This window comes from Acanthopagrus latus, chromosome 16, assembly GCF_904848185.1.
Source record: "Acanthopagrus latus isolate v.2019 chromosome 16, fAcaLat1.1, whole genome shotgun sequence".
Classification (NCBI taxonomy): domain Eukaryota; kingdom Metazoa; phylum Chordata; class Actinopteri; order Spariformes; family Sparidae; genus Acanthopagrus; species Acanthopagrus latus.
The window spans coordinates 8,509,828-8,532,851 of record NC_051054.1 but is presented as its reverse complement, the minus strand read 5'-3'; the positions used below and the strand labels follow the sequence as shown (position 1 = coordinate 8,532,851).

General features: G+C 41.5%; 2 protein-coding genes and 3 gene segments (V, D, J or C); 3 read left to right on the top strand and 2 right to left on the bottom strand.

Moving 5' to 3' along the window:
• Positions 1–643: 643 nt before the first annotated feature.
• Positions 644–2,789, bottom strand: LOC119034469. The segment is given in 2 exon segments: positions 644–1,229; positions 2,768–2,789. Coding segments are annotated over 2 exon segments (327 nt in total).
• Positions 2,790–3,044: 255 nt separating this feature from the next.
• Positions 3,045–3,622, top strand: LOC119034465. The segment is given in 2 exon segments: positions 3,045–3,169; positions 3,262–3,622. Coding segments are annotated over 2 exon segments (387 nt in total).
• Positions 3,623–5,979: 2,357 nt separating this feature from the next.
• Positions 5,980–7,457, top strand: LOC119004814. The segment is given in 2 exon segments: positions 5,980–6,268; positions 6,390–7,457. Coding segments are annotated over 2 exon segments (387 nt in total).
• Positions 7,458–8,030: 573 nt separating this feature from the next.
• ankar (ankyrin and armadillo repeat containing) lies at positions 8,031–14,012 on the top strand. Its single transcript, XM_037072808.1, has 13 exons — positions 8,031–8,274; positions 9,002–9,118; positions 9,833–9,952; positions 10,088–10,207; positions 10,791–10,910; positions 11,021–11,229; positions 11,323–11,368; positions 11,444–11,568; positions 11,768–11,899; positions 12,009–12,123; positions 12,248–12,382; positions 12,795–12,920; positions 13,044–14,012. Exons 1-13 carry the CDS (start codon positions 8,082–8,084, stop codon positions 13,166–13,168), a joined length of 1,683 nt encoding a protein of 560 aa, XP_036928703.1. The 5' UTR covers positions 8,031–8,081; the 3' UTR covers positions 13,169–14,012.
• Positions 14,013–14,161: 149 nt separating this feature from the next.
• On the bottom strand, positions 14,162–22,071 carry map7a (microtubule-associated protein 7a). 2 transcript variants are annotated; one of them, XM_037072806.1, is made up of 16 exons: positions 21,594–22,070; positions 20,823–20,888; positions 20,041–20,115; positions 19,768–19,931; positions 19,567–19,666; positions 19,062–19,178; positions 18,684–18,841; positions 17,705–17,821; positions 17,459–17,598; positions 17,142–17,365; positions 16,883–17,060; positions 16,628–16,796; positions 16,409–16,513; positions 16,231–16,281; positions 15,844–16,081; positions 14,162–14,728 (listed from the first exon to the last, which is right to left on the bottom strand). In XM_037072806.1, exons 1-16 carry the CDS (start codon positions 21,697–21,699, stop codon positions 14,718–14,720), a joined length of 2,019 nt encoding a protein of 672 aa, XP_036928701.1. In that variant the 5' UTR covers positions 21,700–22,070; the 3' UTR covers positions 14,162–14,717. The 2 variants fall into 2 exon arrangements, with proteins under 2 accessions (XP_036928701.1, XP_036928702.1); XM_037072807.1 differs by lacking the exon at positions 20,823–20,888 and having other exon boundaries at positions 21,594–22,071.
• Between the last annotated feature and the right edge of the window lie 953 nt (positions 22,072–23,024).

Below are 23,024 nucleotides of genomic sequence, written 5' to 3'. Positions count from 1 at the left end.
AGAGCATGCACTGGTATCAGCAGAAATCTGGTCAGCCTCCAACACTCCTGATAAAATTTGTGAGCACACGTGAATCAGGAACACCAGCTCGGTTTACTGGAAGTGGAAGCCGGACTGACTTCTCTTTGACCATCAGTGGAGTTCAGACTGAAGATGCAGCAATTTATTTCTGTCAGGGCCAATATATCATAAGTGATGCTTATGTGTTCACACAGTGATTTGCCGTCGTACAAAAACCTCCCTCAGTCAGACTGCAGAGACTCTGAGCTGTTACAGCAGGAAGCGACTGCAGCTGCTGAAGAGGAAGAGACTCTGACACAGACCACTGAACACAGAGCTGACAGGAGCCTCACCAAGCACACACTATAGATTCACACTAATAAATTCATCAGAAATGGCCTTGAAAATTGAATGACATCACATCAAGTTCGGATCAAAAATCTCTAAGAAATTGAGAAAATGTTCCATAATCACATATTCACAAAATAGACTGATTATGTCAGTAGATAAAAAAATTTTTTTTACTTTCCTGCATTACAAATTAACAACTAACGTCATCACAAATAAAAAAAAATATCCATTTATGTTGACATGACAAATCTACAGTTTCAGTTGAAGGTAAAGAAAGATTAAACTCATCATGTAGTTTTTTTCATCAGTTGAAGCTTTATTAGCAGAAACATGAATCATCATCATGACAGTTATTAAGCACACTGACATCAAGCTGCTGAGCTACACACATCACTCTCTAAGTTGTTGCTGTCCAACACTTTACAGCAGTGTTGTTCTCTGTCACACAAAGCTTTAGTTTCCTCTACAAACATTCAGACTCAGACTGATCAGAGCAGCAGGTGTGTTCCTCCTGCTCCCCCCACACACAGCTCCTGTCCTGGGCTTCAGTCGGCCCCTCTAGGCCTCACACTGGCTCCTGTGGAGGGACTGGGTCTGGCTGTGGTCATGATGGAGGACCTTGCAGGTGTACAGCTCTCCTTCCATCCAGCGCTCCCGGCTCAGGCTCAGGGTGCTGCTGCTGCTGTAGCGTCCGCTCCTCTCCTCCTCCGAGCTGCTCAGGACCCCCTCTGTCACCTCCGTACCGTCCACCTCCCAGCGCACCGCGGCTCCCTGAGGAGAGTAGCCGGTCAGCAGGCAGGCCAGCGTGGCCGAGCCCCCGGAGAGCTGCTCAGAGGAGGGGGGAAGCAGAGAGACGGAGGGCCTGACCATGGGGCCAGCTGGAGGGGAGAGAGGAGACACACAAGGAGCAGATTAACTTCCAGTGCAGGACACACAGCTGGACATGAGACACTGATGGGACATGACAGAGGTGAACACTGCTGTGGATGAGCTGTGTGCATGATACTGTGATCAGACAGAGGAGAGGAGCTGACACATGGAGGAAATGAGGGTTTAACAAATACAACTAAATGATAAAAGTTGATGTTTATTTGACATTTAAAACAATTCATCTTCTACTGTGACACTCAACATAAATCACTAAGAATAACACAATAATGCCGCATGACTTTGCTGTGAATCTTTTTGAAATGTTTAATCTTCAATAATTAATTTAAATCTTTATATCTACCTTCTGTTTTTTGGCAGTAGATAATTCATCCCTTGAATGATATTATCATTTAAAACAATGTAACATCTATTTACCCCATGTATAGTACACTGAAGTACAGCTAAATGTTAATCAACAATTAAATGCACTGTTTTTAAGTATACTTAAGCACAGTTAAAAATTCAATTACACTGTCAGGAGGCATACACAATGAGCTTTTGCAGTTTTATTCACTTACTAAAAGTTAGTTTATTAATATATATTATATTAAGCACAACACGATATTATGCTATTTTTTTTTTTAGATGTGACAGTTAAAGACTTTGTCATCTGTCTGTTTCACTTCCTTTTCTTTACTTTAAGCTAATGAACTGTGAACACAAACTACAGCTATAAATGTTTATATGAATTCGAATGATTTTTTAAACAGCATTTGCAAAATATTTGTATACATAACAACTGAGTTTAAACATTGAAAATTGAGAATTAGGATGTTATTTTTTGAGTTTTGAAGTTGACCTCAGTCAAATTTTGTAACCAGAACTGCTGATTAAATTTCAGTTGAAAATTAAATATCATTAAAACAATAAAAAATGAAACTTAGGTTATTTGGCCTAAATTTAACCTTGTTAACATTATCAACAGTGTGTCATTAATAGAATTTTACATTCTGCACAAAGTTTTCGTTTAACTACATTAACAGACAGCTTAATCAATTTTTTGAAACAGTAAGTTGTCTGGAATAATAGCTTGTTTAATCGCATTCTGATGCATTCTGATATCTAAAATTGTATATTTTAGAAATCATAGAATCTCTGGTACTTACAATGAATGATGAGTTTGGTTCCTCCACCAAAAGTCCACCACAGTGATACAAACTCATTAAGTGGCCGTACAAAAACCTCCTGCACAGTGAACAAGCATCTTTCCACTGAAAACACTCTCTGATTTTTATAATAACACACAAATATTCATATTAGTTGAATCTACAATGATTGTTCAATGTTATGGATTGAAAATATTCAATAAATATGAATAATTTCTTTCATTTTTCTTGAGTTTTCTACTCCAGAAAGAGAAACAATCACAGTCTCCTTGAAAAAAAAACATTTATACAATTTCATATCAATTTATACATGCTTAAATCAACATGATGCTTTTTTGATAATCATAATTTACTAATAACTCATATTAAACAGAAATTACCATTCATCTCCAGCAAACCCTGTGAGTAAATGAAAGGCAGAAAAACAGACATATCATACCAACCACAGTGGACACAAACTCATCTTAAATCCTCGACTGCACTTCTAATATAAATATGTTCCTCTGTTCCATTAAGATCATAGATGGTGTAAATCCAAGCAGTGTTTCTCCTGATGTTGTGTCCCACGTTGCCTTCAGTGTTCAGCTGAGAGCAGAGAAATCATTTCCATAGAGAGGAGGCTTTGCATGGTCAGCTGATCCTCCAGTGAACTGAGAAGGTTTATAGTCCTGTGAGTTCAACACTGCAGGACTCACATCTGTCAGTCAACACAGCAGAAAGCACAACCACCATGACTCTCATCACCATCCTCATCTGGACGCTGGCCTGCTGCTGTTTTACAGGTTGGTTCACTCAGCAACATTTCACACATGATGTGCTGCCTTTTCTCTCATTGATTTCTGCTGATAAATCAATGATTTGTTTCTGTGTGCAGGATGCAGCGGTCAGGTGACTGTGACTCAGCCTCCAGTAGTGACATCTGCTCCAGGATCCACTGTCACTCTCATCTGTAACACCAACCCAGCTGTTTACAGAGACAGTGATGGTGATGAATATATCTTCTGGTATCAACAGAAATCTGGACAGCCTCCAAAGCTCCTAATAAGATATGTGAGCGCACGTGAATCAGGAACACCAGCTCGGTTTAGTGGCAGTGGAAGCAGCTCTGCCTTCACTTTGACCATCAGTGGAGTTCAGACTGAAGATGCAGCAGTTTATTACTGTCAGAGTCTCCATGAAATCAGCAGTGCTGCTGTGTTCACACAGTGATTTACCGTCGTACAAAAACCTCCCTCAGTCAGACTGCAGAGACTCTGAGCTGTTACAGCAGGAAGTGACTGCAGCTGCTGAAGAGGAAGAGACTCTGACACAGACCACTGAACACAGAGCTGACAGGAGCCTCAGCAACAGGTGCCTGACAGGAGCCTTTTTATCTCAACATGGTCATTGTCTTCACTAAAGTAATCTAATACTACTAAGTGAATACATTAAGCACACTCACATGTAGCTGCTGAGCTAACGAGGACACATTTTTCTTTAAGATGTTGTTCATCAACACTTTACAGACAGGCTGTTCTCTGACTTCAGAGACATTTGTTCTTTTATTCATTTGTTTTTGTTAGAATATTGATTTGTAAAGAAATATTCAACATTTTCCACAAAAAACATCATTGTATTAGCTCAAGACATCCCCCCAAACTGAAACATGTTCAGTTAGCTGTCACACAGGACACATAAAACCCAATTTTTTTTAAAAAAAGAAATGTGTCACAGTCTCCTTGAAATAAAGTCATTTTTACAATTTCATATCAATTTATACATATTTAAATCAACATGATGCTTTTTTAATAATCATAATTTACTTATAACTCATATCAAACAGAAATTACCATTCATCTCCAGGAAACCCTGTGGGTGGATGAAAGGCAGACTAAGTGAATACATTAAGCACACTCACATGTAGCTGCTGAGCTAACGAGGACACATTTTTCTTTAAGATGTTGTTCATCAACACTTTACAGACGGGCTGTTCTCTGACTTCAGAGACATTTGCTCTTTTATTTATTTGTTTTTGTTAGAATATTGATTTGTAAAGAATCATACAACATAACTGTCAAACAAGACACATAAAACCCCATTTTTTAAAAAAAGAAATGTGTTTGACATTACAGGAAAATACTTCTTTCATGTCAGGTGCATTTTCTGACTGTTCTTTTCACATTTTTGTCCAAGTGACTTTCTCCTTTGAATTAAATCATGACATGTGTCAGCTGTGCAAAATATCAACCCATCAACCACCACAATTTAACAAATAATTTAAAACACAATAAGCTGTGTGTTATGTTCCAGACAGACTCTTTAAAGAACACAGCAGCTCCATGGATATAAGTGAAACTGCTTGAAATGTTTCAACACCATATCGCGGAAACAAAATGAGATTAACCAACATGATGGAGTCTCGTTCTGTTAAAGCTCAATAGTGAAACGAAGCCAAACCTGTCAGTGTGAATGTGCAGTGGACTGACGGTTTTCTTTGGAATTTGAGACAAACATTTTCCGTCCTGAAACAACTACTTGTTTGACTATGAAGGTGGTGTTTTGAATGACGGCTGCGCATCACTGCACCTCCATCAGTTTAAGATGAACCACTGAGAAAGGTGTGTGCAGTCTCTCTGACAGTGAGATTAATCATAATGATGATGTTACTGACTCCTCTGCTGACCACGCTGCTGTTTGGACTTCAAGGTGAAAAGTCCAGAGTTTCTTTTATCGCCGTTATTGTAATACGTTAGACTCTGTGTTTTAATATTTCCATGCTTGTAGAAATACAATAATACCTCAGAGTTTCCTGAAGTATATTTAAACTTTTTTTTCCCTCCAGGCTCAGGCGCCAGTCCGTCTGTGACTCAGTCTCCTTCATCAAAGGCTGTTGCTGTGGGAGAGACGGTCTCTCTGAGCTGTACAGCCAGTACAGGAGTTGATGATGATCTCAGTTGGTACCTGCAGAAACCTGGACAGCCTCCTAAACTGCTGTTTTACAAAATAAGCACTAATTATGGTGCTCCGAGTCATTTCAGCAGCAGCGGATCTGAACCTGAATTCACTCTGACCATCAATGGATTTCAGGCTGCAGATGTTGGAGATTACTACTGTATGGGTGTATACAGGGGTCCAGTGTTCACACAGTGATTCAGAGCTGTACAAAAACCTCCTCCAGTCTGACTGAAGTGAAAACGGCCTGCTGCAGGTGCAGAGGGTTGGTGAAGAGACTGTGATGAGGAGAACTGGTCCAGTGAACACAAGAGTCATCAAGCAGAACCACAATGAACCTAAATAAAACTGAAACTGACTCGTTTGCATTTTCCATACACACAGTTAAGACTTTTCAATGTTATAGATTGAAAATATGGAATGAATATGAACAATTTCTTTCATTTTCCTGACAGAGAAACGATCACAGTCTCCTTGTAACAAAGTAATTTTTCACAATTTCATGTCGATTCATACATGCTTACATCAACATGATACTTTTCTGATAATCATAATTTGCTGATAAGTCATATTAAACAGAAATGAAACACACCATTTATCTACTTTTAACCGTGTGCGTAAATGAACTCATCTTAAATCCTCGACTGCACTTCTAATATAAATATGTTCCTCAGTTCCATTAAGATCATAGATGGTGTAAATCCAAGCAGTGTTTCTCCTGATGTTGTGTCCCACGTTGCCTTCAGTGTTCAGCTGAGAGCAGAGAAATCATTTCCATAGAGAGGAGGCTTTGCATGGTCAGCTGATCCTCCAGTGAACTGAGAAGGTTTATAGTCCTGTGAGTTCAACACTGCAGGACTCACATCTGTCGGTCAGCACAGCAGAAAGCACAACCACCATGACTCTCATCACCATCCTCATCTGGACGCTGGCCTGCTGCTGTTTTACAGGTCAGGATTATTTTGACTGAGCTTAAACCATTTTCATACTGTGTGTAATAGCTCGATATAACATTCATTTGTTTACTTCTTTAAAGTCAATCTAAGTGGTGTGTTTTTTCTCTGTTCCCAGGATGCAGCAGTCAGCTCACTGTGACTCAGCCTCCTGTGGTCATATCTTCTCCTGGATCTACCGTCGCTCTGACCTGTCAAACCAGCCCAAAGGTTAAGACATGGACAGATGGAACCAATAGAGTGCACTGGTATCAGCAGAAATCAGGACAAGTTCCCAAGTCAGTCATGAAAAATGCTAAAAATCCTACAAGCGAGTTTTCCTCTCGATTCTCTGGCCGAGGAGATGGAGACAACTCTCATTTGACCATCAGTGGAATTGAGGCAGGAGATGCAGCCATTTACTACTGTCAGAGATACGATGAATTAAACAGTGAGTGGGTGACCACACAGTGATTTGCCGTCGTACAAAAACCTCCCTCAGAGTGAGAGACTCTGACATGGACCACTGAACACAGAGCTGACAGGATCCTCACCAAGCACACACTATAGATTCACACTAATATACTGGCATAGCATGAAATGCTAACACTGTCTAGGTAACCAGCATCCCACAGGCAGCAGTATCAACTGAAGCTATGAAAAACATTTATAAACTTTGCACACACTGTCTACATTCATGCCAGCATCAATATAAACATGATGGCAACTTCAACATGTTTTAAATTAATCACGTTTCTGTATTGTACACATTGGATAATTCATGAGAATCAGTAGAGGTGACTCCTTGAAGTTTGTGTTTTTAATTAATCTCATGTGATGTGTTTTCACCTACCGTCCTTTACTGCTTGTGTTTGATATTTTCAATCTATTTATTAAAATGTATTATTATCTACTGCTCTTAATCAATTTACCTGTTCTTCATTCCTCTCATGTGATGTTGTGCTCTTATCGTCCTTTCATGCAACACAATTGAAATGAAACATACAAAATACAATGAAAATAAAACAAAACAAATACAATGTAGTTCAAATTCAGTTCAAATAAGAGACATCCTGTTATCGGAAAGTCGCTGGTTTGATTCCCCTGGTCTGCGGGTCAAAGTGTCCTTGGATAAGATGCTGAAATATTTACTACCAAGTCGCTTTGGACAAATGTAAATATACCGGGGAGTCCTCAGCTCCTCTGGCACCACCAGGTTACACAAACAATCATTTCAAGTGGTGTGAGCACAACAGATATGTTTATCACTGTTACAAGACGCAATAAATTGTGAAATCAGAGTAATTCGTTGAAGATTATTGGAACCACAGATGAGTTACAATCATGGATATTGCCCTCAAACAGAGCAGAGGGATGACAGGTGATCAGAGACATCTACTGGCCATGAAACATACTACAATTCAATTATACTAAAAAATACATTTTGATTGGAGTATTTTTGTCATTTCTGTCACATCTGTCACTTCTCCCTCACAAGACATGAGGGTCAAAAGTGACTGTTACAAACACCAAAACCTGATCATACCGTGGATGCACATATTCATTTTCTAACTGGATGTAACCAGCAGAGGGCACTAATCCCCTGTGCAGTGCTACTGAAGACATCCGAGTTGCTGTGTCACAACAGATCTCCCTCAAGATGGCTAAAGTATGTATTCTGGACTTGTTCCTTTTAGAAAGACTTGTGAACCGCGTGCACTGTACTCAACAATGAAGAGGCATGCGCCTTGCAGTCACGTGACATTAGAGGAGGCGTGTCCTCTGTCAGGTAGTCCAGCAGGTGTCGTGCTTCTCTGTTCAGCATGTAGTCATGGCCCCTGGCTTTTGTGAGGACTGCGCCCGACTGCTCAAAGAGTTTTCTGCTTATTTAAGGAAGGTTAGCAGAGAGTTTGGGCAAAAAGTCAGGGATGTTTTCAGAGAGCTCTGTCGGTGCACCTGCTTCAGGATCACACCTGAGAGGAGTTTGCTGACCGAGGACTCCACCTCTCTGCACCTCCCGTGTGGTAGGTGCACCTCCTTTCTTCCTGACAGCGGCACTGTTGTGGAAAGAAGGCACACGTAAACACGCTCTGTGCTGCGATTAAGTTACCCGGTTGACACAGACCCGTCATGTTATGTATTTTAATTTAGAAGATCAAAGTTACATCAACAGTGTTGCTGTTGTTGTTGTTGTTGTTGTTGTTGTTGTTGTTGTTGTTGTTGTTACCATAAAAGTATGGAAGCCCATGTCAGCCATAAAGAAAACATCGAAATTTTAGGATTAAAATAAATGAGTTAAATGTTGACTTTAGATCTCATAATTATAACTTATTATCACATAATTCAACCCTTTTTTCCTTTAATTAATTTTCTGTTCATAACCATGACTTTCTATCTCATAATTTGGCTTTTTATCCATTATTATGACTAGCCATGAAGAATTTTTTCATCAAGCTTAGTTTTCATCTCTCTTTTTCTTTAATTAACTAGAAATGGGCTTCCATGACTGGGCAACAATACAAATATCACAATATTTTTGACCATGTACCTCCATATTTATGTTGTGACAATATTGGCTTGGATGAAAGTTGGTAATTTCACAAAATATTAACACAGTGAGATTTTAAGATAAATAATCAGCAGCAATGTGAATAAATTTACTAATTATGTGAATGGGATGTATATGCTCATTTTAGATTGATTATCATCCCTCACGATGGTCATAATTGTGTATCTTTTTTTTTCTCTGAGATGCTGAAGCTCTACTGAATCAGGAAAGTCTTCAGATACTGAACAGACTCTCAGTGTCAGAAAACACTGATCTACAGATGACTGCGGCCATGTATTATTTACATCTCAGTCATAACTGTGAGTAAACAAGTCAAAACTGATTTATTTATTGCTTTAGTTGCTTCTGGCAATCTGCATGATAGACTGACTTGCAGATCAGTGGCACATGAAATGAAACGACTGTTTGCACTTCAGCTTTCTCATAACAGTCAGTGTAGGGATAACCTCCGCAACGGGTACGACCAGTATGCAAATTTTCAACCGTTTTTGTTCCACCGTTGGCAGATAATACCCTGCATGTGTGGGCCTTGGTTTCATCATGTAGGGAAAAACTAATTGATTTTATTTTGAAATCCAACCATATTATATCCTTTATTACTATATACTGTCAGCTTTAGCAGGAAGTGGGTTCATTTAAAGTGAATTTATCACTTTTATTTCAGTTTCCTCTTTAATCAGAGCACTGTATTGATAAGGTTTTGACCAGTAGTGTGCAAATATGTGACCACATGTTGTATTTTGCATATATGTGGCAGTTAGATTGCTTGGTTTACTTGGTGATAGAACAAAGGTTGGATATATATTTTTTAGGACATGGGTTTAAAACCAACCACAGTTCAAATATTTCATGTTGATAACCAACTTTTACCTTTATTCAACTGAACCAACATCTTAATTAGATTGTGTTCAACTTTTGGATCAATCATAGGTATTCTGAAAGATACTTTAGCCATAAATATTGTTTGTTTTCATTCTATTCTTTCACTCCCTTCCTTTCTGATCTTTTTACAGTGGAGTCTTCCTTACCAGATGCCTTCATGGAGCCGGTCGTGGCTTTACTTCTATCAGCTGACCTGCATGTGCAAAAGACCATCTCTCTCTCCCTGGTCAATCTGTTAGTAAAGAATAATGGTAAGAGAGTCACGTGGCATTTAAATTATCTTCTTTGGTCATTCACTGTATTTAAAGTGCTTTGATAGGTCTAACCAATATTAATCACAGATGCATCAGAAGGTTATTGCCGTCCATAATGAAATCTGGTTTCAGTGTGCAAAGAGTTAGTGATTGAAATGGGGGTGCTGGTGCCCGTGTTGGAGCTGTTCCAGTCTGGTGACGCCGCCGCCCAGTGTCACTCATGCGCCTGTGTCGTCCTGCTGGCCTCCTCAGGTTTGTACAGACAGGGAGGACTTTGTTGTTGTCGTCTTCCCCTGTTTTGTCTTCCTCTCCTCCCTTCTTCTTTAGATTCCCCTTTTCCTCATTCTCCGTGTTCGTCTTTGCCTCCTTCTTCATTCTTCTTCCTTCCTCTTCGGCTTTTTCTCCTTCCATCTTCTTCGTCCTGCTCTATTCTTTATCTACTCATCACCTTCTTCTTCCGCAGCTTCTCTCTGTCTCTTCTTCTGCTTTTTACACATCTTCTCCTCTTCCTTCTCCTTCATCCTACTTCTTTGCCTTTCTTCTTCCTTCTTCTGTGTCTTCTACCTTAACATTTTTATCAGTGTTGGTATTAGTCATGGTATTTTATAGCTCTGAAACATGTCTGTACGATAAATCTTTTTAGAGACAGAAATAGAAACCATAAGAAATATAAGTATATAATATAAGTAATACATAAACACAGCACCCAGTGTGAGCAGTCATTCATCTAGTGTTGTTACATTTATGATTATTTTTCATCAGTTATTCTGAGGTTGCACTGCTAGATAAATGGGACGAATTAGATGATAATCTGTTTTTCTTTCTTGTCGTACAGAATCAAACAGAGAGGCTGTCCTGGTGGATGGAATCATACCGCTGTTGGCTTTAGCAAAATCCTACGACCCACAGGTGCAACAGAACGCAACCTGGGCTCTGTTACATCTCACACAGTCAGGTCGGATCATTTTCTTCTAACCTCAGTGTCCGCGTGTTTTTCATGAAAAACTGGAAGCAGTTCCTGTTCTTTCCGGCGTTATTTTGCTTGAATTTCTCTTCTTTTTCCAGACTGGTCAACAAGGATTTTATGTCAAGCAGGAGCCATTCCTGTCCTGGTCCTACTGCTGCAGTCCTCAGATTCAGAGGTTCAGTTCTACAGCTGCGCTGCTCTGTGCAGCATCGCTGCTGTCCAGGAGCACCACCAGAAGCTGCTCAGCATTGGAGGCCATTTTCTGTTAAAGTCTCTTCTGACCCTCATGTCTTCCTCTGTGCAAAAAGTAAGTGTGAACCATAGAAGCTGACTGAAACATTTTAGATAAGTCAGCTGCAATGCTCAGTAAATGTGTTTATTTTATTCCTTTCTTTTTCAGAATTCATCCCAGGCATGCAAATGCCTCCAAACTCTCTCGAAGAATGGTAATTATAAACAATGAAACCAGAGACTGACACCATATCCAGAGCAGAGGCCGTTAGTGATTATTTTCTGTGTAGCTCTGATCCAGGAGCAGCTGATGGAGCTGGACTGTGTGTCGCCTCTGAAGGCGCTGCTGAAAACGTCTTCACCAGAGTCAGCCTTAACTCTGCTGTCTGCACTGTCGGCACACCCACCAAACAATGTACGGTTTCCCAGGGATGATGTTAACCATCTGCTGTGTGTTACAGCTGTGAAGCAGCGAAATGTATCTGTTGATGCATTGGGTTATTCTTTTTCCTTCTCTTGAGCTCATTATTACCGGCATTTAAAAAGACTGACTGGGAGCAACTATTCAGTTTAAGTCCTGTTATTGGTAATATTTTTATGTTTTTTTTTTTCAGGACATCCTGGTTAGTGAAGGTCTGTTGGATGAGATCGGTCAGCTGCTTCATCACCACAGAGCCTCCTCAGTTGTAATCACACACAGCTGCAAGATAATCGCTGACCTGTGCGGCTCCTGCGCGGGTCAGCAGGTACGTGATTCCGTGTCACATGTCTGTAGTAAATAGGCCGACATATTTTGTTTGTGCATGGCGCCTGATATAGATCAAGTCATGTTGATTCCTATCATCGTTATTCTAGGCCGTGATGGAAAGTCTGTGTTTATCAGGACTCCTCCGGGCGCTTCTGTCTCCCGCCTTGTCAGATGACACCTTGCTGCGTGTGACATCACACTTAGATCACCTGATGACTTGGGGTGAGATATGTGGACATTAATGAGTATTTATCTGCTCTGTTGCGATGTTGCTACCACACTACGGATCCCTTTTTATAAGAATCATGTTCATAATCTGTCTCGATTTGCCCGCTTGTCATTTCAGATCAACTCAGGTCTAAGTTGTCAGTGACGATAACGTCAGAGCAAGTTTCAAGACTGGTGAAGTTGTCAGGACGAATACAAACACCCCAGTTGTCATACAACAGTGCGGCCATCATCAGCAAACTAGAAATGAACGGTAATGCCATAAAGCGCGTCGCTTAGTTTTGTGAATTACACGGCTTTTGTACAACAACAAAAAATAACTATGATTTTCATTGCGAAGGAGAATCTCTCCCTGACACAGATTTGAATTGATTTGTGTTCAAAAATGAAAGAGAGATGATTCTTTTGTGTCCTTAAAAAAAACATTTTTTTACTTTAAATTGAAAGTTACTGGTTCCGTCCCTTTATCTGGATCTATTCGAGTCCAAATTTTGTTGAAATCTGTTCAGTACTTTTTGTGTGTGCCTGCGGACAAACAAAGGCACACGGGTGAAAACATTGCCTCCTTTGGCAGAGGTAGAAATTTGATATAAAACATCAATGTTGTTTAGTTTTGTTATGCAGATTAAATGTAATTTACATTTGTTTCAACACTATTCACCCAGATGATAACCTCCAGCTGCTGAGACCTCACTACAGCACCATGTTGGACTACCTGCTGGTTTACCTCAGACAGAAAGATGTGAAGTTCCAGCATCTTGGCATAGTTACAGTATTCAACTTGAAGAAAGGTTTGTATTTATTGGGCAGCTGATGATACTTCAGCCATATAAATGATTTTATCAAAGCAGAATACCCCGATATCATTGTAATTCAGGAGTTCTTAGCCTGCTTTGTGCCGTCTTCCTCTGCAGATGGAGATTTTTCATCTCTGTTGGCTGACAGTGAGTTGGAGGCTCAGCTCAGGATGGTGCATGCACAGACGGAGGAAACCAGGCGGCTGCTGCAAATGATCCAGCTATCTTCTGTTTACCCTTAAAGGATAAGTTTACCCAAAAAATGAAAATGCAGTCATTAGCCCATCTACCCACCCTCATGCTGATGGAAGGTCAGGTAAAGATTTGCTCTCCACAAAGCATTTCAGAAGCTTCACCAAAAAGTAGCATTCTCATAAACAACTGAAGGAGATGGGGGCTTGTTTTAAAGTGTAAATAAGGTCTGTTGAAGCCCCAAGATCCCAAATTGATTTGATTGATTTGAAAATACTTTATTTACAGTCTTTTCTGAGCAGAAATCTTCACTGTAGCTGTTTAACTACTGTAGAAGCATTAGCACACAACCCATCTGAAGTTGGCGCACAAGCTCGACCATGCATGTGTGAAAAAATGCCTTTTCAAATCAGTTTCAGATCTCGTGGCTTCCAGAGACGTGGGTTACAACAGGCGAGCTGTCAGGCGCCATTTTATGTTTGGGTTTTTTAAGGTTTTAAAACGAGTCCCCATCCGTTACTAGATAATGACAGAATTTTTATTTTTTGGGTGAACTTACCCTTTAACCTTCTCATGACGAGTGCTGAGTGCTGTGCACTGTGGGGACTGGACAAGATGTTTACATTCACACACTGTATAGACAAGCAGCATTTTTTTTTATAATATTGTGTTTTAATGTGTTTATTTTACATCAGTTTGTATGTTTACAGTCAACAAACTAAGTGAAAAACAAGGCAGAGATGCAGCATAGTATCAACTTTAATTAAATATGGCGTATATTTCAATTCTTACCAGGATAACAAATGACAGGTAGAAGCAATACTTAAACTATAAGATCAAATACATTTGTTTTTATATGCTTTTTTTTATCATAATAAACTCGCCTAACCTCTACGCCTCAGTGATTGCTTTGCAATGTGATTAGCGCAATAATCAAACAGAGCAACTGTCAGTGCAATAAACGTTTTGTGCATCGTATTCTCTAAAACAACACTCACAAAACTGAAGCAAAATCTTTGGAAACTAAGTTCCTTAGCAGCTTTGAAATATGTGATTGCTGTACTCGACAAAATCATAGGGCAGGACAGGACTTTTAATGCGGGAGGTGACGCTCTCACCAACGACCCAAAACGCTGGTGTTCTCAGCGCAAAACAGCCACTCGAGCTGTTTCTAAATCCACAGTGACAGAAACTGAGGAAGGGAAAGTGCTTAGATGGCAAGAAATATCAGGAATAAGTAATAAGCATATGGCTAACATATGTTGTGTTTGTTAGAATGGCTATTCCTAGTATTTCACAGAGGCAACACTATCCAGCAAACTATCATCACCACTGTCTACATCTACTGTGTTATATTTCGGGATAGTCGTTATTAGTTGGGAAACCTGCTGTACTGAAGGATAATAAATAGCTTGCCCAATGTTTGTGCCACTGGTTACACACAGAAAAGCCTCAGTGAGAGGCAAGGCTGTATTTTACATGCTCTTTCAAGGTGCCAAAGGGGCAGCGCAATGGCTGTGCCGCAGTAATCGCTGTGGTTCACGGGGAAATCACTGCTCTCCAACGAAGTTTGTGATCATCTTGCCCACATGCAGGAGCTCAGATGACCTCTGAAGAAACAAAGCAAGAAAACAGGAAATCAAATGAAATGTTTCAGAGACAGTAGAAAGGAGAAGGCTGCTGACAAAGTTTAAGTATTTTAAACGTTAATATAACCCCAAACAACTATTTGCTAAATCTATGTCTTGTATTGAGGCAGGAATTGCTCATTAGCACACCACCGTGGTCAGCACTGCGTCACCAGTGCATGGACTCGCACTCGTGCGTCCCCTCACCCAGCGCCTTTGTCTCCACACACCACCTCAGCTCTGACCGAGCTGTGTTAAGCTTCAGAAGCTTGACACAAAGTTATCCCACTGACAATACTTTGAAGATATTAAGCTAGGAGAACATAATAACAGTGGCATGATAGAAAGGAACAAACTAAACAGCTGACCGCAGAAAATAAACTCCACTGCCTCCAGTGTAAACAAGCATCCGTTGTTCACCTAACTGGGCAGGTTCATCAAAAGAAAATAATAAACTGGACATGGAGAGGCAGAGGTAACATTATTGCATTGAGCAGAAACAAACCAACAGCTCCTGACATTCTCTTATTTTGTACATGATGGCATCTTCTATCGGCTCAACCTCACTTCTCTGTCCTTTGGTTTGGTAGCCGGCATGCAAGTCGCTCACTTTCCTCCCCACATACATGACAAATAAACCTAAATGCACTAATCTCGAGTCATATTTGATCCTCACAGCCTTGTGTGACACTTTGACTGTGGTGGGCCAAGTTTTGAAACAAAACTCTCTGGGAAAGTGAAAAAGACTGAGAAATTCAAACAGAATCTTGATTCGTATTTGATCAGCGCTTCCTAGTTTTGACAGTTTGATCCGGGTTTTGTGAGCACCGTCTGTTCAGATGCAGATTTCTTTTTTTTTTTCCAGCTTTACTGAGTGAACAACATGCGCATTTGTTTTGGTCTGACACCCTGAGCTCTAGTGTGATATCACGTTATGCCAAATTTTTTGACCTTCAGCGTCTTCATCAGGCAAAACGAGACAGTATTTAAAGCAGAAAAATGTATTTGTGTGGCTTTTTGTGACAAACACCTGTTTGGTGGTGCTTGATACAATTGGACAACAATCGCTGTCACGTGTCCGGCGGCTCACGTCTCACCTGCTCGTTGGTGGGTCTGGATTTCGTCCAGGCCTGTGAGAGTCCTCAGAGACCTGCGTTCTTTGAAGGCCACAACAGGTACCATGTCCTCCTCATTATTCAGACCCAGCTGGGAGGTTTTAGTCACCGACGGCAGCTTGACTGCATCTTCTATAGTGCCGTTGTGCACAGGATGCGTGTTTTCCTTTGGTTGCGCTTCATTTGGCAAGGGTGGCAAGGTCCTCACTGGTGCAGATTTCTGTTTAAAAAAAGGTATTAACTCAATTAGTCAAGGACAAGCTGTTTGCTTTTTTTGTGAAGCTGGTTAGTTACAAGTGGATGCTGGTCGTGCGTCATATGAGCCCTGGGGCGATGTACTTTTTTTCAAATCCGAAGTGTAAATCTCACCGTATCTGGAGAATCTGTCCTTCTGGTCCTCCGCATGATCTCCTCAAGTCGCTGGAGAAAAGAAAACAGCTTTGTGAAACCATTCAGTTCCTTTAATAAGACGGGACTTTTGATGTTGCTCGTTTGATGAACACAGTGATACACTGATTTAACTTTTTTTCCATCAAACACTTTCAACCTTTTTCCTCGCTTGCCGCGCTGCCTCCTCTCTCTGTGCGATTATTTCCCGTTCCTGTTTGATCTGTTCGGCCTTCTCCCTCTCTTTGGCTTGTTCTTCCTCTCTCTGTATCAGACAAGAAACAAGACAAAAAAAACAAACAGATGAAAACAGTGATTTTCCATGAAAAACAATTTAGTAAGAGAAAATGTGTCCACAAGGACAGTTTGCATTTCCCACCTGTTTCTGCAGGAGGGCGGCCTCCCTCATGGCCTGAGCTCTTTCTTCCTCGGCTTGTCTCTGCTCCTCTTCCTCCCTCCTCATCTTCTCCTCGATGAGACGTTGGGCCTCGGCCTGCTGGCGCGCTCGCTCCTCCGCCCTCTTGCGCTCCAGCTCTTCGCGACACCGCCTGGACACATCATAAATTGCAATGTAACCAGCGTAATGGCCTGCCACTGCAGTGTTTCTGTCTCATAGGGGGAGAGTGCTTGTTACCTTTCCTCCTCCTCTCTTTGCAGCCGCTCCTGCTCCTCTCTCTCCCGTTGGAGCCGGGCCTCTCTCCTCTTTTCAGCCAGGAGACGTGAAGCCTCCTCTCGGTCTGTCGTCCCTCCTGAAGGCTTGGAAGTGACTTGAGGAGTCCCTGGAGTTGAAGGAGGAGGTGTCTGGAGAGGACCTGAAGAGAAAATCAAATTCAGCGTATGCCTGTAACGCTTAAAATACTGGTCTTTGTGCTATGCCTGTTTCTCTATCTTACTTCTATCTTCTGCTGCTCTGGTTCTTGCTTCTGTCTTGTTTTCGGGCAGGCTGGAACACGGAGTCTCAGGTGGATTCTCTTGCCGACCTTCAGCTGATGTCCTGACAGGCCTGGAGTTACCGGGAGAGAGGGCAGCGCTACAAACCGAAACATCCTCCTCAGGGACGGATGGGAGCTCAAGCTGCAGCGGGGTTGGATGTCTGCTGATCGATCTTCGGGGGGTCCTTGAGGAACAAGAGAACAGGAGAACAGATGTCCCACTTTGTTCAGATTACTGTGCACTGTGGGTATTTTTACATCACAAACTGTTCACCTACCTTTCAGGGGAGGGCGGGGGGGAGGGTCTGCTCTTTGTGACGGTGGCCGGTTTGACCCTGGTGTTGGCAGCAGTCGATCTTGTACTTGAGCCACTGTTTGAGCTCTTCTTAGGAGTATCTTGCTTCGTTGGTGATTTGATCTAAAACAAAAAGAAGGGAAAGAAACTCAGAATAACTTTCTTACTGAATGCGTCCCTTTTGTTTCGATACTCTGTGAACAGCGGAGGAAGGAACAGGTGGAATCACCTGTGCCAGATTGATGCTTCTCTGCTGGCTTTTGTTGGGACAGGGGGAGGCATTTCGAGTATTTGAGATACTGTTCGAGTTCTTCTTAGGAGTATCTTGTTGTCTTGGTGATTTGTACTACACCGAAATGAAGAAAAAAAGGCAAGTTAATTTATAGAGCACCATCAGACACAAGGCAATTCAAAAGTGCTTTAAAAAGACATTGAAATGCATTAAAATACCACATTACATTTAAAAAGAAAAACTGCATTCTGGCGGAGCTGCATCTGTCTGTTTTTTTACTGGGACCTGTGAACACACCATAATAATAATCTGGCCGTTGCATTATGCATTAACAAGTTTTTCTGGTTCTTGATGGGACAACAATCCTTTAATTCCTTTCATTTTTAAGGCGGTAAAAGGCTGATTTTGTAAGTGACGCTGTGTGATGGTCGAAATCCAGGTCTGAGTACATAACTATGCCAAGATTTTTGGCTTGATTTGTAGATTTATGTGCCAGGGATTCAAAGTGAGAACTGACTTTTAAATTGTTTGGGGCCAGAAACCATCATTTCTGTTTTCTCTGTCTTCAGCAGTAGAAAATCCTGTAAGGGACTGTAGGAATGTGGTGACACTGTTACGCAGAGTTGTGTGTTTACTCATAAGTGTGGTAGGAGACATTACAATATCCTATCATTTGAGCCAGGGGGAGCATGTAAATAAAATCCTGGAGAAGAGGCCCAAGAATAGGCCCTTGAGGAACCCCAGGTGATTTTGGTTGCTCAGATTAATTATTACCAATTGACACAAAGTAGTCCCTTACTTTTAAGTGTCATTTTAACCAATTCAGTACAGTGCCAGAAAGTCAATCTTAATCTTTCTCCTCGTTCAGTCCAATAAATCTGACTGAATGAAAGGGTAAAGTCTGAAAAAAGAGAAAGTTCACTTACATATTAGCAAAAGATCATAAATGTGAGTCCAAAGGATCCGCTGGACTTACCTGTGCCAGATTGATGCTTCTGTACTGGCTGTGGTTGGGACCGGGTGAGGCAGTTGGCCTGCTGGGGACTGAACCAGAGCACTGGGGTTTTGGAGGAGTGATGGTGATGGTGGTGTTCATGGAGTGGAATGAAACTGCGCGACGACAAATATGAACAACTGATCCAGCGGTTTGTGCCACAATTATGAAGAAAATAGGGACGGATGGTGGAAAGAGTGATGGAAATGTGAAGTGGCACGCAAACAGAGAGGAAAGTGAGCAGCATTAGTATTCAAAGAGCTGGAAAGGTTAATTGAAGTAGTCTCTTGAAACAGTTAGTATTGCACTGCTATTATATCAAAGCAAATGGGTGCATTCTGTTATCATGAGGGAGAGTACCTTCTTCTCCTGACTGACAACCAGCACTCTTGCTCCTGGCCAGATAAGAGCATGTGGGGGTAAGGAGGCGACTGACCAAGTTCTTCTCCCATGGTGTCAGTGGTAAGCGACGTGGAACTAGCGTGTTGATCAGTATAATAAAGTTTTAGTGCAGCAAAAACAAAAGATAAGGCACTCCAAGAATTGCTGTGTTAAGATATGTTACAAAAAGAACAGAGACCGTTAAGTAGGGCTGCAACTTCCGATTGAATTTTATCGTTGATTAATCTGCCGGTTATAATGTCCCCCCCCCCCCCAAAAAAACTGTTAATGACAAATCCTTGATAATTTAAGTAGCTGCAACCAGCAAATATTTCTTAGTCTTCAGTTAATATTCTTTAAATCGACTGATCGATTACTCAACAAATCGTTGCAGCTCTACTGCTGAGTATGGCGTTATGAGTTTAGAAAGATCATGTTAAAAGAGAGGAGATTGAAAAAAGGCGGCAAGTTCATCTATACTCACCGTTCTTGGCGAGCTTCCTTCCTCTGGAGTTCTGACCGGGGCTCTGCAGGGCCTTTTGGCTCTTCTCCTGTGTCCTACGCACTGCTGATTCATGACGCTCCTTAATTCAGGAAAAACAAGTTTCAGTGTTACTCAGTCCAGCTCTGTGAAAGCATCACCCGTACTAAAAATAACTGTTTTTGTGAACCAAACAAAACTCACTTTCTCCTCTTTCAGTCGCTGCTTGCGCTTCTCCTCCACAGCAGCACGCCTCCTCTCCTCTTTCAGCCTGTGCTCCAGGAGTTTCTTCTTGCGCTGCTGCAGCTGCTGTTCAAAGTACCGCCTGGCCCGCTGCTCCCGTTCAATTCTGCTCAGCTCCCGAGAGGCTGAGGAGAAACAGTTAACCAGTATAAATAGATTAATCAGTAATGTAAGGGGATCTGAGGAGAAAATTGGGGAAAATGGGTTAACAGCACCATGAAGGGCCTTACATACCAAGTGCCCTCTGTTGTTCTTCTCGTCTCTCTCGTGCTGCTTTCAGCCTCTCATCAATGTTTTGTCCATTAACCACTAGAAAAACAAAATAGGAGTTTGTCGTCACTGGTTTGATGCCATAAATGAATACTGTTAGTCATAATCATTGATGGAAGTAGGGATGAACATAGGGGACAAAAACTTCAAGAGAAAACGAGCTGCCGTGCATTGTTGTTATCAAGTGCTGCTGTCAGTTGTGGTGGAATTAAAATATTGTTTGTTTTCATATGTTTGCTGCTGTCAATCCAGACGAGAGATCTGTCTTCCTCTGTGTGACGTGCTCCTTCAGTCTGCCCAAATGACGATGCGCTCAGAAAGTCTGGTTAAACTTCACTTGAGTCGATGCAGCAATAACAGTGCAGCGTTTTTTGCATGTGCGGGCAGAAATCAGGGCAAAGTTTCCAAACATCGAGCGTGAGTGCATCACATAAATACAGATGGGGTGCATTCAGGACTGCAGTCAGAAATGGATGGATTCAAGTCATGACACCCTCAGAGATCATTATTTGTATTACACTATGGAGAGTTATCAGGCCATAGTGACAAGTGTGAAATATATATATTTCACTACACTACACTAAAACAGCAGGACACCTTCGACAAACAGTTGTGGACAGAATGATAGCTGTTAGTTTTTGTACCTGCACGCATACAACCAATATACCGCTGCAACACTAGTATCCAATTTCATAATATTTTGACAGCTGCTTGATGAAAGGGTGAATGTGATAGCTGTGTCAAACCTGCAGCGATCCGTGAACAGGCAGAAACGGCGGTTTTCTTTGCCTGTGAATTTGGTTTGCAGTTGTCTAAAAGTGAGGGGGGGAAAAAAGCAGCACGTTATTCGGCGAAAAACACAGCAGTACCTCTGTTTTTGTTCCATTTGGCATTTGGATCTGTAATATACTTGGAATTCCACCCTTAAATTCATCTTTTAGCACAGCAGATGACCCAAAGGGGCTGTTGCATTTAGACCAAAGGACAAATCAGCTTGGGGAATCTCTCCCAAATAGTGGCTGTTTTGGACTGCTATGGCCTGAGGGGTCAGCTGCACATAAAAGAGGCATTATAAAGTGCTTGCGTAGCAAAGGCCAAGAGAACATGGTAGCACCTGACCAGTCCTCATGAAAGATGACTAATACGAGCAGTGGAAAACAGTCAGCATATAACACATTTTATGTTCGTAGGAAAGCAGAAGGGGGAAAAAAAATCACATGGATATATTCCTGTAGGGATAAACAGTATGAGGATGCTGATTATTCTATGTATGTTATGTAATCTGTGTCCACAGATGGCCCCTGATGTCATCATTTTTATGGCAGCTGTACCTCAGTTAAATTTAAAAAAAAAAAAAGATTTCTCTGTATATTCCATTAATGCGTCATCAATGTGACCAGATGATCCTGCATTTATGATCTACAGTCATGCTGGCTTTGCTTCCACAAACAGCTTGTTCTGAGAAGATAACACGCAGATCCTTTTTTTAAGCGAGAGCACAGATAGATCCTACTAACCTCCCGTTCTGTCATATCCATTCCCCTTCCTCTGGTTCTCAATGGTACGTGTAGATAGTGGTCCCTGTGATGGAGGGACGACACTCTGTTTCTTCTGCACAGCCATGCTAGCTAGGTATTGAGCCTGGCATACCACTGCTCTCACTGAAAAATCCCCCTCCTCTCTCTCTCTCTCTATCTCTCTCTCCTCCTCCTCCTTTGAATTTCTATTTCAAGATGCCTTCGGGTCCTCGCTTTCCAAGTGCGTTGCCCTCTGCATCAGCTGCTTGTCCATCTGTGCCTCACCAACCAAGCATGAAAACAAAGCATCCACTTATGCCCCCCTTTCCACTGGGCTACAGATAAATTAAAGCCAGGTTATCCACAGAGGAAAATCACCGCTGTCTCTTTTAAGGTTATGGAGAGATTCTGATCCTCACTGAGTCTCATCTATAAAAAGGATACTCCCCCCCTCCCCATTTAAAGATCTCACCCTTGTGAGCTGCTCTGCTTTACTTTCAACATAATATAGCTGTGTCACTTTAACTCCCCCATCACAGTGCCTGCCTGCTAGATGGAAGCGGCCAAAGGGATGCAGGGTTTCCTGGAGACAGGGGGAAAGATAATGGAAGCAAAGCTGAGAGCCTGTCTTCATGAATTATTACCGTGACAAATGCAGGATCGTATTCATTGACATACATTTGTTTGGACATTAACTCACTCTGATGGAGTCGGTGTCCTCAATACCTGAGACAAAAATACTGAGTGTTTCTTTTTTTCTTTTACTTGTGATTACCCCCTTGATGAATGAAATGGTATGACCACTAGATGGAGGTCTTTCTTTCTAGAGAGCAAGCTCAAGTCAGCCTGGCCTTTTAAAGGGAAACGCCACCAGTTTTACGCATTAAAGTGTGATTTCAGATCTTGGGGAGTACCGCTAGCAGTAGAAAGCCCTCAGTGACAGCAGAGGTAATGTAATGGTAAAGGTAATGTTTGTAATACTCTTTGTTCGTATTGGAAGGACTGCTCATCTCCTTTTACATAAGCAAATGCAGCCCTGTGGAAATACCAGAGTAAAAACCCTGCAGTCAAAATTATTAATTCATCATATCAGCAATATGTAGGTAAAAGTACTAACTATGCAGAAAAAAACAGTCCCTGTCAGTGAATGCAGTGTTTACTGTGTGTTTCACTGCTGTAGATTTTCAAGGTCGGGATCATTTTCTCTTCTTTATAGAGTGAAGTATAAAGAAAATAAATAAATAAGATTACTTTAACTGCCTTCCAGCCACCCTTCACTGAAAAGTATAGCACAACCTTCACAGCAATGACACCTCAGCAGGCCCCAAGGTGGTGCTCCCATTCATTTCTGCGGCAACAACCGGTTGCTTTAGCCCATTTACTCTAAGTAAGGTATGTTATGGACAGACCATTTGTGCAAGAGGCCGGCCC

Bases quoted from the DNA above. Each gene is read 5' to 3' on its own strand.
- ankar (XM_037072808.1), top strand. From the start codon at position 8,082: ATGGCCCCTGGCTTTTGTGAGGACTGCGCCCGACTGCTCAAAGAGTTT. The intron at 8,275-9,001 runs GTAGGTGCACCT...TTTTTCTCTGAG, and splicing joins CTCTCTGCACCTCCCGTGTG to ATGCTGAAGCTCTACTGAAT. The intron at 10,208-10,790 runs GTTTGTACAGAC...CTTGTCGTACAG, and splicing joins CGTCCTGCTGGCCTCCTCAG to AATCAAACAGAGAGGCTGTC.
- map7a (XM_037072806.1), bottom strand. From the start codon at position 21,699: ATGGCTGTGCAGAAGAAACAGAGTGTCGTCCCTCCATCACAGGGACCA. The intron at 20,889-21,593 runs GTTAGTAGGATC...CCTCACTTTTAG, and splicing joins TGGATATGACAGAACGGGAG to ACAACTGCAAACCAAATTCA. The intron at 17,599-17,704 runs GTGATTCCACCT...TTTTTGTTTTAG, and splicing joins GAAGCATCAATCTGGCACAG to ATCAAATCACCAACGAAGCA.